Genomic DNA, 14,720 nt, shown 5'->3' on the forward strand with positions numbered 1-14,720 from the left:
CGCCTCTGTGAAGACGGTAGAACCTGCAGTGTGCAACACTACAATGTTTCGCAAGAGCAGCCTGCAACGTTGCAATATGTAGTGTTGTGGAGATCAACCGTAATTAAATTTGTTCTACTTTGGGAAACCGCGGTCTTGTGGCATCCTGAGCTTTGGACGTTCCGCAGCTCGGCCAGGGTTTGGGGCTGGCAGTGTCTCGGATGTGCCCAACGCACACTGAGAGAACCAAAATATCTACTTGGAAAAACAAAACTGGAACCACAACAAAAGCAAAGCCATATTAACGTCTAATTCGGCGGCTCGTGGCTGATAGATTTTTGTGCACCGAGACAGTCAGCAGTACTCTGAGCACGAAGCTGGTCCTAGCCCGCTACAGCACCCACGGGAATCCGCTGTTCACACGGGCAATACAAGCAGCCTAGAACCCAATTGAGAAAAAGAATTCACCACACGATGGCCTAATAGTGCGAAACTTCCGCCCTACGTGTTAACAGGGCAGTGTGCCTGAAGGCCCACGTTGCGACAGCACATCGTACAACAGGGTTTGTCTAGCTCCCAAGCACACCAAGCTGGTCGCAATTCAGTTTGAAGCAATATAAATACTGGGAGCTTAAATAGGGAACTATATTCAATAGATAGTAGACGATGGTATTTCTGGTATTGGTATTCCGCAGAGCATGCGCCGACGGTAATGCCGAGCAGGCGGAGTAGATGGCGCAGCGTACGTTCAGCTATGCCTCTATGCCTGCACATATGGATTTTATTTAAGATGTGAACGAACAGGATCAAACTGAACAACTTGTGGTGCCAGTTCCTACTGTATGTTTGAGCAAGCAAGTGAGGTGCCTAATAGTACATTGGGAAAACATGGCCGTCCATGAGGTACATGAGGTACTTAGGACAAAATCAGCAAACAAACAATATCCCTGATGAGCCGTTATTTTCATCTGCTGGGGAAACGAGGCAGCAAGAGGCGAGTAACCGAAATGCGTTAGTGCAAAGTGCGTAGGTCAAATAATTGCCGTATTCGTCACACGAAGAGATAACTCTTCTGAAATACGCTATGATATTCAACCCTGGTTATAACCGCCGTTTAGAGGGCACGGCGGTGTTAAACTGCACTTGCCGTATCGCGGATAGTTAGCCGTTGCTTGAGCAATGGCAATTAAGCTCGCACCACTGGAGAGAAGCAAAAAGCTAGCCGCCTTTGCTGAGGTCTGAAGAAGAGAAGAATCGAGAATCTTGTCTTGCTCCCAAACATTAACGGCATCCTATCTTGTGTGTGGAGGAACTGAAGGCGCACTATTAAAAAGCATTTACGCAATGTATGCGGTTAGGCAGCTACCGGTGGACAGATAGCTGCCACAACACTCTTCTACGGGAAAGAAGCCTTGTGAGGTCCTGCACAAGGTGCTTGTTTGCGTTTGCGGCAGGCCTTCCCCATAGACACTGCCGTTTCAATTTAGTCCAGCCGCTGCAAGTTCAGAAGTTGTGGTATTTTAATTATTCCCACGCACAGCTAGCCCGTGGAATATTAACTCTATAGCGTCCTCGCGCTACTCTTCCTGCGAAAAACGGCCTAAACTGGAAACTACAGCTGTCAAAGAATTTTGGGCAGGAGTTTCAAAAGCCTCACATAGCAAACGGCGATCAGAAACTGTAAATAATGGGCTTGTGAGTCGAAAATGCACCACTGCTATTTCCCCTTTCACTCTTCCGACGCCACAGATCTAAAACAAACCCAAAATTAAAGAGAGCGCGTCTGTTAGTTGCCGAAACCTGTATATCTGCAACACTTTTCTCCGCCTCGATTTGATGAGACATGTGAGACAGGTGAGTGCTTCCTTCATGAAAACGGATACTGGCGCGGCCTGATGTACACTGTTGCAATAAGAATGAAACCAACGATACAAAACCCTTTGCAGCAGCTCTTTTAGAACATGCTTAATTTTTGATGGGTATTACAATTGGCACGATCCAATTCTGTCCCTGCTGGGTGTGTGCTTTCATTGTTGCGAGCTCTCGGCATCCTGGTGTTCGCATTCGACGTTTCCTTAGAGTGTAAAGGCCATAGGCGGATTTGTTCCTCAAGCAAAAGCGGCAGCTGTCACGTTAGCGGAAAGCACATAACACTAGGTCGTAACCTTAGTTCATCCCAGAACCGAATAATTCAAAAATTGTGCTTGACTTCTTTTGTGCATGAGGCACTTGAACATGCCAAAAGAGGGAATTCGCCTTGTGCTCCTTCTGTCCATAATTTCCAGTTTGAAGAAAAAATGCCAGTGGACTCCCGCGAGTTCTGACGGCCTCCCCATCATCTCTGTAGATTCATATGTTCAGCCGTCGAAAATTTCTTTATGTTTGTGCAAAACGAAAACGTAAAAGCCTGAAATGCTGAGCAGCAGCTAACCATACATACTAGATCTAGATCATTAGTCCCAGCATACTCCCGCATTATTGAATAAAAGTCTTCATGTTTTCACCTATAATATCTTGCCGCTTTACTACCATTGTCCAGTCGGACTAATGGTACTGACTCTTAGCATGCAACCTCTTAATTAGACGAATTACGTGAGTAGTGGCACGAATTGCTATTAATTAGTCCACTATCTACCTGTCACAACTCCACTTCATGAGCCACTATCTTCGCGAAGTTGGCCGAGTACACTTGGCTGTCCCGTTTCTACTCACTAGCGGGCGTTCGGAGGATACGCGCTGACCATGTTGAACTGCAGGCGTGCTTAAACCTATGACGCTTAAGCCTTGCCTAGTCAATAAGGTCCGCTCTGCTCTTCTCTAGATTTTCCCAGTGCACCGAAGCACGCCCTTGAAGATATTCCCCTAACTCGGCCTCTCAGAATCGTGCATTCAGACACGTTTTGTAATTCTCGTTTGTACGAAGCATAGAGAGATCAGCATGCTGCCTTCTTTCCCACGTAAAATAGTCTGCTACACCGTGGGAGTTCGACTCTTCAAACTGATTTGCAGGAAAAATGCATGGTAGCCACTTTCCAGCATCCTTCAGCCTCCTTGGTGAGCTGATAGCATGCTTTGCCACATCCTCACGGCGCGGAAACTAAGTTCAATCTGAAAGGAAGTGCACAAAGCGAGTAATCGTTGTGAACGGGCCAAAGGTGCGGGTGGATGACAGAGAGGAAACAGCCAACTTTTAACAGCCCCAGCCAGAGGTGATGACTCCTTCTCTTTCTTTGGTTCCCGACACATATAATTTCAAGAGAAACTCAGGGCATTCTGGGGAGGTTTTGGTTTAATGCGCCAACATTTCCGTGTGAGTAACGCACCACGAGAAGCGCCTCCATTTCTGTGGTATCCGCAGAATATAATGCCTGCCATTATCAACATTTTATGCGAAGCATTTTTGTCGTGTGGCATAGGGTGGGTGGGCAGCAATAAAACAAATGAAAGGTGCGCTATAGTGTGGATTGGAAGCCGGCGCGTTAGTAGTCCAACGGTTAGGATACCTGCCTTCCAAGCAGGCGACCCGGGTTCGACTCCCGGCTGACGCATTTCAAATACGCACTCCCATGTTGGGTTTCTATCCTTTTCTTCCTGTTGTCTCTAGTCTGCTCTACCTGATCAAAAGAGGTAGTTATTCCATATCTTCACTCGCCTACATGCTGACAAGCCGTAGGGCTCTTACAAGGAAATGCAAGGACATTGTGCCAGTGGGAGCATAAAAGTTCCTCTGGAAAAAAGCAACAGCGTGCGTCAGCCGGGAGTCGAACCCGGGTCGCCTGCTTGGAAGGCAGGTATCCTAACCGTTGGACTACTAACGCTCCGGAGCATGGCCCTGCTGACTATTATAAGTTATGGATTACGTCCCCTTTAACATTGTTTATGATAAAAAATTGGAAACTATTTTCTGGATCTAGTACGTTGGTGAGGTGGTTATTTTCTTCTCATTCATTCCCCATGCTTGATGTTCGCTAGGGCTTTCTCAAGAACGCTGTGCGACCATCACGAACAGGTCAGGGCTTCGGATAATTCCCTACTTTTGAATGTTTTGGGTCATATCTTGGCGTATAAAAAGTTTGAGCTTCGGACCTATATCTGTAATGCCTTGGCGGATATGAGGGACATGCGCCAGCCAAAGATCGCGGCATTCCTGTGTGAATTCAGTGCTGTGTGAACTCAGTGTCGTATGTGCTGAGTCTTCGGTGTCCTAGACACGAGCAGCGGCACCGCTCCATTGAGCTGTATTGAGGCTACGTTGCAGTTAGGACAAGTAGAAAACAACATTTTCTTCTTTGTTGGGGACAAAGCCAATGCTGCTGTTTCAGATGATGCGCTCATAAATGGATTCCGCCGAACATCGCGTGGCGTGAGCGTGTCTCCTGCTGGGTTTGATTCTGTTCCCCTTTCTTCCAAGCCAGTGCATAGCTACTGTCTTCATCTGGTCGTTTTCGTTTGTGAAACAGCTACAAACGGACGAGCAACGTGTGACCTTCATGATCAGGATGGGCCCCTCAAGAGGCGCCCTCCTGACTATCTCTCACGCGTCTTCGCCATGTCTTTAGGACATTCTCTGATAACTTTTTATTAGTAGCTGATGCAGCGGCCCTACGCTACACTTGCGGGACTGAAGCAGCTCGTTGGAGGGCCGCGTGCGCTGCTTACTTGTGTATTCCTCCTGCTAATACTACCGCTCGAGGTGACCCCCTTCAGATATGCCAGCCCCAGGGTAATAGGGACGGGCGAAAGTAGTATGTCTTCACAAGGGTTTTTGGGAGCTAAGCGACGACGACACGCGGCTGCCACTGCTGGGGAGTACTGGACAGGGCCTGGAAGAGCCTTGAGGCAAATAGAACCTCTACGTACCAGAGGTGTCGGGGCTCTCCACAGCACCTCCCTGCCCATCACTGTCTCACCGTCAGGGGTTCCTCTGGGTGGTTCTGGCAATGTGGCTGAGGAGGGAGACGGGCAGAACTCTCGAGAATCTGGCCCACCTTCACCGTGTGCTGAGGAGGAGCCGTTTCTACATGCACTGCTGACGCAGGTCTTGGGCCTGCACCTGCGCATGCAAGGTTTACTGCGATCTCAGCAGCAGCAGCAGCGACAGCAGCTGCAGGAACAGGGACCGGGGGTCGACGGTGCCCCTGTAGCTCCTTCTTTGCATCTCTATAAGAAGAAGGACGGTTCCTGTGTGGCGGCAGCAGACATAGTGACCCAGGTGGTGATATTGGGGGTACTCAGCAGCCGTTTTCCTGGAGACATATTTATAGCGGAAGAAACAGCTGACCTTTTCTCTTCCTTACTTCCTCGCAGAGGACCCTATCATGACGGCATTGCAGGTGTTGTGGAGGCCCAGAGCGAGGGAGGGGGCCCTCGCCTCAGGGAGGCAGCAGTAAGAGCAGCACAACAGCTATTTAGGGAGTTGGAAATCCCAGAGAAGTCTTTATTACACACGGTAGAAGAGCCTTTATTGGCGGGGCCCTCTGCCGCACATACGACCGATGTGGGGCCCCGAGGTGTTCCCATTGCGACTAAGGTCCTTGACGCGAAGGAGAGCCCTTTGCATCTCCTGCGAGAGGTGGTCTGGCTTCTCTCGGAAGGCGCTCCCCAGCACTTAATATCTTTGCTGGAGAACGGACTGAGGGAGCGCTCCGAAGCAGCAGCAAAGGCATCGACTACAGCAGCTGCAGCAGGAACTGCTGGGGCATGGGAGAATAGACGCCATGAGGATACTGCAGATACAAATGGCTGCGAGGGACTTCTAGGGCCCTTTACAGTCCTCTTTCTTAGGGGATTACATCGACTGCTGCGACGCCCAGAGATGTATGTGGCGCGGGAAGCGGGAGATGCTTCACCATCCGCGAGAGCGTCCTCACAAGTACCAGTTGGAGCAATAGGAGGCACTACAAGCTCCCAGGGATTGCGGTGTTGGCTGGTTGACCCAATAGATGGGACTCGAGGTTTCTTTGGGGAAGAGAGCGGCTTCTGCTTCTCAACTGCTGTGGCCCTACTGGTGCGCCGTGAGCAGCTGCAGCAGCAGCGGCACCAGCAGCACGAACCTTCCGCACAGGGAACGCAGGATACGCCCAGACGACCCGAGCACCATAACACAGAACAAGAGCAACAGCAACAGCGGCAGCAGCCTGAAATAGTGTTGGCTTCCATTTGTTGTCCGTCATACGATCTGTGGCACTGCAGCGGAAGCAATGGCCTTTTACCCTTTTGCACACCACATGCCTCCAGAGGCCCTCTTCACCGCCCGGCAAAAGGCAATACGGGGCCTGCAGAGCTCAGCGATGCTGGTCTTGGTGCTGCTGATGCTACTGCTGGGGCTGTTGCTGAATACCAGAGCCCTGGTGACTCCCTCAGCACCGTTGAGCGGGTACCCGCGAAGTTGGCCTTGGGCACTGACGGCTGCGGGGATCCTAGCAAGAAGGTTTCCCAAGCAGTTCTCTGCTCGGAACATCTGCGGGGTTGTGTACTGACAAAGGCAGAGGGACTCCCCGCAAGGCTTACTGTAAGAGATGTGCGAAACGGAGCATTGCTGCACCTCAGCCAGCTGAAGCAGCAGCAGCAACAGCCTGAGGGGGGTGCGTTTCATCTAGTACGTGATGACAATATAACAAAGTGGCCGTGGTGTAACGACCCTCGCCATGCCAGAGAGGTGCCTCCTAGCTCAGTAAAGGACTCGAGAAGCGTAGGAGGCGCACGGGCAGCAGCATCGGCAAGTGCCTACACCATCCCCTTTCGGTGGACTGTTTCTGCACCAAACTATCAGCAGACGCACTCACTGCTGCAGCAACATCTGTCTGCTCTGTCTGAGCCTTCAGGCGGCCCCTCGGCTAGGTCATTCTTAAGGCAGGACCAGCAAACGCTTGCAGACTCTCCTGGGCCTTTGCAGGTCCGTTCCACCTTGCCGCACAGCAAAGGTTCGCGACGTCCAATTGGTCTAGCCCCCAAACTGGGCTCCCCTAATTTGAACTTGACTCCGCAAACGGAGGCTTCCACACTGGGGACCCCTAGAGAAGGTCCTCTTTGGAAAATCGCATTTTCAGGGCAGCAGTTTCTCGCCCTGAGGTTTGGGCACATCGTAAAGTACCTCGCAGTTGCATTAGGTCACGCTGATGCATTTCTGCTGCTACCTACTCACCACGCGAGTGATGCTCTCAGTGGAGCCCCGAGCGATGTTGGGAAACAGTCTAGCAGCCCGTGCAATACCCATCGTGCGTCGCTGGAGCAAGCGGCGTTCCAAGCTCTAACTAAGGCGGAAGCAGGGACTACATCTGATAAGGGGTATCTGGAGCAAACAATGGCACACGGCGACGGAACGGCTCCAGCGAGACCTCTGTTAATGGTTTGGGACCATGCAGCTGGTGCTGCAATCGTGGAGATGCTGGGCGGGGTGGTCTTAGATTCACGCTGGCGACGCGTGCAGAGTTACTGCTACCGGCCTTCTGATTCCGCGTCGACTGACACTCCCTCCGCTGCCAGCCCAGCAGAACTGCAGGCCCCTGTGCATGCGACAGGGACTCGCCATTTGGAGGCACCCCCAAGCTCAACCTTTAAGGCCCCATCCCTGGCTTCTAGTCAGCCGTCACCGCCCCCAGTGGCATTCGCGTTAAGGGGGGAAGCTCTCGTGGCTGCCCGTAATGCAGAAGCGGCGGCTAGAGCGTTTGGGGCCTTAAGCGCCCTTAAAGCCTGACTTTGCAACAGGAGTTGGGGCTCACATCTCGGTCATTTAAGTGCGCGCAGGAAAGCTAGGCAAAGTTTGAAACTGTTGAAACGGAAAAGCCGCAGAGTGCACTGCTCTGCTGCAGCTTCAGGCCGACTGCATCGCAGTGGCGTCCCGCAATATATGCCGCACAGATTCGACGGCAGGAGCACCAGTGTCTACAGACTTTGATTCTTCTGGTGTCTTTGGCACTGCATTTGCATCTCAGGAAAGGAACCCAGTGTTTTGTTCAAGTGCAGATATGAAGGTATATACAGCTCCTAAACAACGACAGCAGAACAGTCAGCTGTTCATATTGCAGAGAAGCGTATCAAGAGCCTGCCTAACGATGAGCGCCGCCAAGAGAGCCAATGGAACAAAAGAAGTGGAGACAGGCACAGTATTAGCGAGTTCCCACTTTCTCGCAGGCCAAATGGCCACTGCAGTGTACTGCTCTACGAGAGGCATCCAACGTATGTTGCATATAGGGTAGACGCTAGTCACAGTAGCAGCCAGCATACTTGCGTAATGCGTATATCGGGAGGCATGTGGAAGCCGTACGGCCGGCCGTACGGCCGGCACGAGACACGCCGCTCATTTAAGCTAACCCCTGCTGCATTGTGCTTCCGCGGTTCCTATGATAGTTCTGTCTTCTTTTCAGCTATTGGTGGTACTGCTGCTACCTCTTTCTTTAGCTTGCGCTTGCGAGCTAGGGGCTCTTCGAACTCCTCGGGTGCAGCCACATACGGCGAAAAGTGTGGGGAGCCTCTCTCCTGCCCTTGATCCCGTAGCCTTCCCCAATAGAGGGCAATGCATGTGCGGCCGTATTTACGGCTCCTGAGGCCCTCGAGCTCCATTGGAGCCCCAGGAAACCCGATCTGCACACACAGAGGTTGCTTCGACGAACAAGAGTTGTGCTTCCATCATCTCATGGCGTTTGGGAGAAATACACAGCCATTATGCAGACCATACAGTGGGGGACACGCCAAGTGTGCCCATATAGTTGTGTCTACGCTTATTTCTCGGCTTCGGTCTATGTGCACTATCTCATATTCCTCCCCAAGCTTTGATGAGCGCTTCGAGGCCCCAAGGAAGGGCTGAATGAGTGAGCCGCTAGACCTTACCTTCAAAGGGAGATTTCCCATTTCCTTCGGGTACTCCACAACCAAGATGCCACCAGGGCGCAGCAGACCAGAAAAAAGCAGCTTCTTCAGAGACAACAAACACGCAGTGAAAGGGCAGGTCGTTGAACGTAAATACACAAAGAGAAGGAATAGGGATAGCAAGATGCAAAAACACACACGTATGGAGGGGACCTTTTGGGGACACAAAAGACGATACAGGATGAGCAGTCTGCCAGACCAGGATTTCAGGCAACACCAATCGCACCTTAATTCAATAACTACAATTACGAAATGCAAGGAGAACAGCAGGCCATATAGGAAGGGCAAAAGCGACAGCAGTGGCCATAGGACAGATGATGTGGCCCAGCACCGGAAAAAAAGCAGCATGAAAGCTGGAGCGGCATAAGAACACCAAAGTCAGAAGAAATTCACCTTCAGGAGGTCTGCATAGATCACTTCCGTGTAGGGGGGGCACAAAAATATTAAGTCAAACGGTGCTGCGTCAGAGCTCCCGCTGCCACTATCGCTGCTGGTGTCAGGCCCCCCGAGGAAACGACGGGGGGAAAGTAGCAGCTCAAAGACACACAGCCGCAGTACGCGGCTCTCTGTACATCCTAGATGCCGCAGGTTAACCGCTGCTGCCTAGGACGCAATCACAGCAGGCGCAGCAGCGCAGAAGGCGATAGCAGCAGCAGCAGTTAATCGTTAAGTGCGAAGAAAGATGAATCCACGATCCAAATCCAATAATGACCATGCTTGAAGTTTTCAATTCAGAATTTGAACTTGAGAATTCGCATTCAGCTCACCTCGCAACAATCAAGAGACCTGTCGACAAGAACAGCTTGCTGCGCCCCCCGAGAAAGGCTCTCAATGGCGAGCGCACCGCTGCCGCAGAAGAGATCCAACACCCTAAACGATAGCCAACAGACACAGGGACACACAGAGACACAAACTGGAGCGGAGGAAAAGGCTATAGCAACAGCGGCGGTACTGGCAGCAGTAGCTCTTGCCAATGCTGCGTTGCTCGCAGTGCGTACGGCAGAAGAAGAAAGGAGTTTGATACAGCGAAAAGGCATGTGGGCGCCGAAGATAGGGCATTTGCAGCAGGAGGAAAGTAGTGAAACTAGTCTGGGACAAGAATGACTGGAGTTTACCTAAGGTTGGAGCAGGCAAAAATTCCTAAGCTCTGGAGCATAGAGAAGACGGCTTCACGCACCTGAAGGGCACAGCAAAAAGCAAACGCAGAGAGCAAACACCGAGATAGATGGAGAAAGCAAAGACAAGCACGCAACAAGGACATACGGCGATGAAGATCAGACGCAGAGAAAACTGAATCACACGGCAAACACAGAGAGCCCGAAAGATAAGCTCATGACGCTGAGAGGCAGACAAGAAGGCGCAAGGCAAGCATCCTACAAAAAAGGAACAAGCTAAGGATGGAAACACAAACGGGCACTAATTTAAGGCGGCGCTTAGGTGTGGATGAAATCACACATTCCCAATCCCCGCAAGTCTGCACAAACAGTAGCAGCTCAAGAGGCATCACGAAGGGCAAACGTGTAGCAGGACAGCAGAATAAACAGAAGAGGAGGAAGCAGGAGCTAGAACAGCATTGGCGCAAACCGTGGCACCGGGGTAATCGCTGCCGCACCGGCGAAAATACGCCTCTGGCAGGGAAGGTGCACAACAAGCGGCAGATGCCCTAGCTGCTGCTACAGCAACGAGAGAGAAAAGGCAGACACAGCAGCAAAGACAAAACCCACCTGAGCCATCATGGGCCTGGTGGTGTCTGTACGCGGCATCAGCAGGCGCCGTCTAGCCAGCGTGCCCCCCGTAACTCTCAGCCGGCCAAAACCTCTTTCCGGCAGTGGTAAGGAGGGCAAAGAAGCGTAAAAGCTCCCAGCGCCCTCCGTCGCTGCCATTGCTGCTGCTGCTGCCCTTGTAGTGGCATCTCCCGCGCTCCATTCTCTTGCTGCAGCTGCTGCGGAGGCAGCAACCGCAGCAGCGCCCGACAGCGTAGTGTGCTGCGTGGCAAGCAGATCCGCAAGGCCTGAAGCACAGCGAAGCCACAAAAAGCGGCTTTAGTGGGTCAGTCAAGCTCCTAGCTGCTTCTCATTTGTATCTGTTCCCTTCACTGTATCACCATTCACCTTTGTCACTATGCAGCTACCAGATCCTGTTCTTGCATGTCTCCATTGTCCACTTGTCTTAGTCTCTCGTCACTCCTTGTGCACACTTTTGCATGCATCTGTCTCTCTCCCTATCATTTTCTCTGTCTGACTTCCCCATCCATTTAACAACGCGCTGTCGGGTTCTCTTTCCACTTCTATCTTAATTTCTCCTTCTTGCTCCTTCTATATTGCTATATTCGTTTGCATCTTCTTTGCGCATGTTTCTCCCCCTGCTGCCTCTTCTCGTGTTGCAGAGGTTGCATTTTGTGAGTCCTCATCATGCCTTTTTCTGCACTTGCTGTTGTTGCTGCTACCGCGACTGCTGCCGCCACTGCCATTCATGTTGCTTCTGGTGTCACTGTAGGAAGCATGATCTTACTGCGCGATATTCTCTGCCTCCCTCGCCTCTTTTTGGGCTTAAACTTCAGCGGCCGCCGTACTTCTAGAGCTTCCTCAGGCAGAGGACCCCACTTGCTGCTGTAGTCATGACAGCTGTTGGTGGTGCTGGCGCCATTGCTGAGGGTGCTGTGGCTGGTGCTGCTGGTGGTGTGATCCGTAGCGTCGAGCAACGCATCAGATACACAGCGAAGGCCTGGTCGGAGACGCGGCTGCTGATGCAATGAACCTGGCAGACGGGTGTGGAAGCGAGAAGAATTCTTTTTCAAAGACACGACTGCTGCAGCTATTGCATCCGCCTTTGTATATGGCTGGCGGACTAAGCTCAAGTTCAGCACGCACCGTGTCGTTAACCAACTGCATGATATCTGGAGTCTGCGGCAGCTTTTGTCGCAGATGCAGCTGCTTGTGTTGCTGCTGCTGCCGTTGTGTCTGAAGCTGCGAAACACCAACCCTTTCGCTGCGCATTGCCACGGTGCTTGCAGCGTTTCTACTAGCAGCAGCAGAAGCAGGAGAAGCCAATGCTGCAGCACCATCGCCTCTTGCTGGTCAGGGACGTCAACCCGTGGGCCGCGGCCGCCTGCCGTGACTGCTGCTGTGGCTGGCACCAGCGACTTCGAGGCCCTATTTGTGGAACATCATTCCGCCAGGTGGACGGTAAACACGCTTCAAAATTGTGTAAAAATTGCTCCCTGGTAATAAAATAGATAAAGACAAGCACTCTGACATCGGGGGCCCACGAACAAAGAAAGAAACGATGGGCCTTGGAAGCCCTTCACTTAGGCCCCCTTGTAGGCTCGGCTGTGCTGCAGGCAGCTAACCGCCAATTCGCTTGATAGCAGTTGACCGCAGCTCGAATTCTTATGATGTACACAGTTAATCTGCTGCTTCATTTGTTTAGTTTTTATCTAATACTAGTTTGAGACACTCCGAACCAGCAGTGGATGCTACACACTGAGCTGGCGTGGCATCGACGAAGTGCGCAGAGCGTGGCCTCGACGGATCGTGCAGAGCAGCTAAGACAGGGCGGCATCACCGCACACATACACTGCAGAGTCTAGCGAAGACGAAGTTGAACAACTGCGGAAATCATCACTGGCAACCAGCAGCGGCTACCAGGAAGTCCGGACGAGCACCGCGCTCAAGAGGAGCAGCAGCACTCGAAGCAGCAGGACCGTCTGCATTTGCCTATGCCACTGCAACGCGCTGCATCAGCAGCTGCTGCAGCAGCATGCGGCCGCAGCATCGGTTCTTTTGCTGCTTTCCATAATGGAGGCATCATTGGTTGTTCTCCCGTTGGCAGGATGCTCCAGCAGCAGCACCGGGTGTTCAGTAGCACTGTCAGAGGCCGGTTTGGCCGTGAGAGCAGCAGGGGCAGGTTGAAAGCCATCTTCAGCTCCATTGCAGGGGCTGCTGTGGGGATGTTCGCTGGTTGGAAGGCGCATGCAATGTCGGCAGCAGCAGACGAAGGCTTCACCGGCGCAGCAGCAGTAGTGCGCCTCTGCCCCGCAGCTGCTTATACGCCCGACAAGAGCAGCAGTAGAGAAACACCTGACGGCCGTGTGCAAATATTTAAGCCACCTCAGGTCCAAGGTAAACACGAGAATGCGTATGTTCCTTCCGTGTGCTTGCCGCTACTGGACCTGCTGGTGCCGTTCTTGCTGCTGCTGCACGTTGTTGGCACTTACATTTTGTGTGCTCTCTTGTGCTGGTGTGGATGTTGCCGCAGCCTGGCAAGAATTCGTCGGATCGCGGGACGGCTTTATATCATTGCAAATCCTCGCGCAGCCTCCAGCAGACCAGAGGACTGCTGCCGCTGCTGCAGCGGCAGTCCCCGCTGCAGCGCAGCTCGGCGACCAACTGGGAACTATCCTTCTAATCGAGAGGTAAGCTCTTGCCCTTCGCATCGCTATTGCCGGTGCATTAGTCGCTGTACAGAGGGTAGGTCCTCACATTGTCTCGGTTGCTGACGATACCTGTCTAGTGCACGTGCCCGCCGATTTATTTTGCGGTTCAGTTTGTGTACTATTTTCAAAAACATGGGGAAAGCCTTTTTCGTTCCTGCCCTCAGGTGGAAAAGCCAAGCTGCCCTGCAGGCGGCGGAGACAGAAGCCCACAACCGCGTGGCACGGCTGCGTATGCAGCAGCTTGACCAGCAGAACCTACAGGAACAGCTGCCCAAGAAGCAGCAGACCGAGCAGCAGCAGCGAGAAAATTCCGAGCAGCAACAGCAGCTGCAGATGCTTGCCGATGCCTTAACCTGGCCCGCCCGCGCCTATACGATGGACTCCAGGGCTGCGACGCCGCTGTGGCTGGCCCTGCGCTAATTTGTCTTGCGAAATCGCCAACTGGCTAGCTAGCCAGCTACAAGGCGGTTGCAGGACTAGTTAACGCGTCCCAGAAAGCTAGCTGCATAGCTAGCGAGCTAGCTAGCTAGCTACTTTGCACCCTAGGTGGGGTGAGCTGAGGCTTCAAGAAGCCCCGCTTAGGAGACTTTTTATGATGCTGTCTTTTGCTTGGCTTATGGCCTGCGCAGGATGCGGAAAAGACACTGACTTTTATGTTTACACACACCCACAGCTGAGAACCCGCGATTTGACGTGTACCGCAGACACGGCTTGCCGAGGCAAGTGCAAGCTTGAAGGGTTTTAGAGCTGAAATGGCAGCTGCACAGACAAAACTACGCGGATACGGAAAGACAGAGAGAGGTAAATGAACCGAGCAAGCTGAAGGGTATGGCAATGCAAGTAGATGGGAAGGCTGCACAGGCAACGATGCTACGAGACACTCCCACAATGAAAATGCGAGACACATCCAGGCAGAGTGAGAGCAGTGCGCACGTTAACAGCGACTGATAGACATAGGGCCACTCAGGAAGAATACGCAGCTGGAAAGGACTCAAAATCCAAATACGCAGTACAAATGTTGAAACTAGTTTGGAGAAACTAAACGGGCATGTGGGGCACACGAAGCGCGAGGCAAGTTAGCGATATGCGGGGAGCTCGATTGCAGACCCAACAAAAACACGGGCATAAACCCACGGAAAGGCTGGAAGAAAGGAGACCAAAACAACGGAACAGTGGAACAGTATAAGCATGGCAGAGAGCAACCGCAGGGCCGTGGCAGCGTACTTGGTTGAGGGAGGCTGTTGTTTCTTGAGTACCTTGACCATCTCCCTGCATGTTTATTCGGGCCAAGATAGCTGAAGGGTTTGTCTCCAGCAATAGCCTGCAGAAGTGCAAAAGCCAAAGCTATGTTGTAACCACGCCTACGGCAGGCTGATACCACTGCAGCATCTGTTGCTGCTGCTGCCGCTGTTTTTGCTGCTCGTGCGACAAGCAGTTG

General features: G+C 52.3%; 3 protein-coding genes across 3 annotated transcripts; 2 read left to right on the forward strand and 1 right to left on the reverse strand.

Annotated features, from left to right (window-relative positions):
• Window positions 1-4,570: 4,570 nt before the first annotated feature.
• Window positions 4,571-7,675, forward strand: ENH_00046120 (hypothetical protein, conserved; the record flags this gene model as incomplete). The annotated part of the gene is made up of 1 exon (XM_013585476.1): window positions 4,571-7,675. The coding sequence occupies one exon, from the start codon at window positions 4,571-4,573 to the stop codon at window positions 7,673-7,675; it is 3,105 nt and encodes a 1,034-aa protein (XP_013440930.1).
• A 644-nt stretch (window positions 7,676-8,319) lies between these two features.
• ENH_00046130 (hypothetical protein, conserved) lies at window positions 8,320-11,911 on the reverse strand (the record flags this gene model as incomplete). Its single annotated transcript, XM_013585477.1, has 7 exons — window positions 8,320-8,562; window positions 8,809-8,892; window positions 9,241-9,450; window positions 9,615-9,717; window positions 9,963-10,024; window positions 10,572-10,858; window positions 11,359-11,911. 7 exons carry the CDS (start codon window positions 11,909-11,911, stop codon window positions 8,320-8,322), a joined length of 1,542 nt encoding a protein of 513 aa, XP_013440931.1.
• Window positions 11,912-12,679: 768 nt separating this feature from the next.
• Window positions 12,680-13,702, forward strand: ENH_00046140 (hypothetical protein, conserved; the record flags this gene model as incomplete). Its single annotated transcript, XM_013585478.1, has 3 exons — window positions 12,680-12,968; window positions 13,105-13,261; window positions 13,447-13,702. The coding sequence occupies 3 exons, from the start codon at window positions 12,680-12,682 to the stop codon at window positions 13,700-13,702; spliced, it is 702 nt and encodes a 233-aa protein (XP_013440932.1).
• Between the last annotated feature and the right edge of the window lie 1,018 nt (window positions 13,703-14,720).

This window comes from Eimeria necatrix, genomic scaffold (assembly GCF_000499385.1).
Source record: "Eimeria necatrix Houghton genomic scaffold, Enh_scaff34, whole genome shotgun sequence".
NCBI lineage: Eukaryota > Apicomplexa > Conoidasida > Eucoccidiorida > Eimeriidae > Eimeria > Eimeria necatrix.